The 2214-nt window shown below is 24.0% G+C and overlaps 1 protein-coding gene across 2 annotated transcripts in view; it reads right to left on the bottom strand.

The window, feature by feature from the left end:
- The window catches only part of LOC107608107 (probable rhamnogalacturonate lyase B), a 26216-nt gene that overhangs the window by 14313 nt on the left and 9689 nt on the right, over positions 1-2214 (bottom strand). For both annotated transcript variants that reach the window (XM_021107633.1, XM_016309997.2), the window contains 2 exons: positions 564-670; positions 383-473 (listed from right to left, as the gene is read on the bottom strand). In XM_021107633.1, coding sequence (XP_020963292.1) covers positions 383-473; positions 564-670 — 198 coding nt within the window. The remainder of the gene's footprint in view (positions 1-382; positions 474-563; positions 671-2214) is intronic.

The raw sequence follows: 2214 nt of genomic DNA, 5'->3' as shown, positions 1-2214 counted from the left end.
GATTTTTATAGATTTTTTCATTTTTAATTTTTCAAAACTAAAAATACAAGAGCATAATTTTTTATTTATAAAATACAAAGTAAACCATTTTGTATTTTCTACATATACAAATACTGCTTCAAAAATCTTTACAAGACCGAAACTTAGTATATCTAATAATACATTAATATATGGATAATAAATGCACGGACGTACCCAAGTGTTATGTGGATTTATATAGAAGTATATATTTGATTTACATATATTAATTTGTTTCTATTATTTTATTATGACATGCATTTTTTCAACTAATAATCAATTAATAGTCGATGAATAACCTATATCTAAAGTTGATGCATTAAATTTTTGTTTATAATTGCAAGTATATATATGAAGATAAAACCTTGCATTCTCTTTGCCATGATCCAGCTTCACCAGGTGGTGCTAGTCCTACGTATGCACCTCTTGCTCCAATGGAATCGTCACTTAACATCCTGAAATATTTCAATTTTACTTTTGAGATACCTTCGAATTAAAAGCTTCAGTTGCTATTCACAGTGGAAATTATTGACACATATATATACCTGTCTCTAACTAGTAACGTGCCACTTACACTGCCCCTTTCGCTAGAAATTTGAAAATCCTCTGAAGCTGGAAAATCATAGGGCCAGTTTTCAACTTCCTCATTCATCTGCAGACCAGTTTTTTAATCTCAGTTAGTACTTTAATTTAGTCCCTAATTGATGTATTATTATTCTTTCTTCAGTATAAATGTAACTTCGACTTTTCTATAAAGCTTGATACGACGAGAAATTATTAATTAAATGCTTCTTGTAGTGACAAAAGTGACTATGCATTGTGTAGCTACCATTCATAAGTCAATTAATATATGGATAAAATATATTTTTTATTCTTAAGGTTTGTATTTTTTTAAAAAATATCTTTTAACGTTTAATTTTATTTAATTTTATCCTTAATATTTTTTATTCATTCAATTTTGTTTATAACGTTTTTAATTTATTTCAAAAATATCCCTAAATATTTTTAATTTTGTCTCAAATATTTCAGATGGAATAAACAATCAAAAATAATTTTGATATAAATAAAAAATGTTAAGAACAAAATTAATACAATTAAAAGTTTTAAAAGTACTTTTAAAATAAATTACAAACATTAAAGATAAAAAAACATATTTTATTCTTAATATAAAAATCAGAAATTAAAAAAACACAAATAACTCATAATTTTCGTTCCGGTACAATTTAATATAGATCTTAAATTTTAAAATGTATAATTTCATATATACCATGAATTAAAGAAGTTTGAAATGGTCTACAAAATAAATCTAATGTTGGTATACTAATAATGTTAAAATGTTTACTGCTACAGTAAATTGCATATTGACATGCAAACAAAAGTAACTATAAAATTTTTACATCTATTGAGTGTATATATATATGATCTTCTAAAAAAGAATGCGACTAAATAATAGTATAAAATTAATACAATCAACGTATCAAAAAATTATTAAACTCCAAAACAAATATAGATCAGACATATAAAAGAATAACTATATTACTCAAGAGAAATTTCACTTATTTTTTCAAGTAAAGAAAAATAACTCATTAACTGGTTTTATTTACAAATCATCGTGTCTTGATAAAAATAAAAGAATAATTAACTTTTTGTGATTGAGGTATTTTCGGATATAGGGAAGCATCATAATTGTATAATGATGAGCTGATGTGTACATAAAGTCAAAGATATGAAAGTTTGTTAGGATATTCCTTTTGTAGTAGGTTCAATAAACGTGAATTCACTCCTCATTTCTTCTCCCATTTCTAACATTCACTCTCTCATACTCCGAAGCGTACAGTCTAAATTGCAATGACCGAAATTCATAGAATTATATTTACTATTTTTCCTTCTCAAAATTATATTGACTATCGAAAAATAATGACTACTATAGGTTGAGCTATGTGAATAATATAGCAACACATTCGACCATACAAGAATATATATATACATCTTAACATGGTGTCATTCTAGTATTATATGATAGAGAGTTTTATAATCGCATTAATTTTGGTAATTAAGAGTGCCATAAATTTAATTTATGGGTAAAATATTGATGCATCATAAAAAAAATTAAATCTAAGATTAAAATATTTTTTTTCTTTTATAATTTTTTATAATTACTTTTATTAAAATAAATTTTTATAATTATTTTTATAA

Source organism: Arachis ipaensis, chromosome B07 (genome assembly GCF_000816755.2).
Source record: "Arachis ipaensis cultivar K30076 chromosome B07, Araip1.1, whole genome shotgun sequence".
In the NCBI taxonomy this organism is placed as follows: Eukaryota; Viridiplantae; Streptophyta; class Magnoliopsida; order Fabales; family Fabaceae; genus Arachis; species Arachis ipaensis.
The sequence above is the reverse complement of the archived record's forward strand: the minus strand, read 5'-3'. Positions and strand labels throughout refer to the sequence as shown.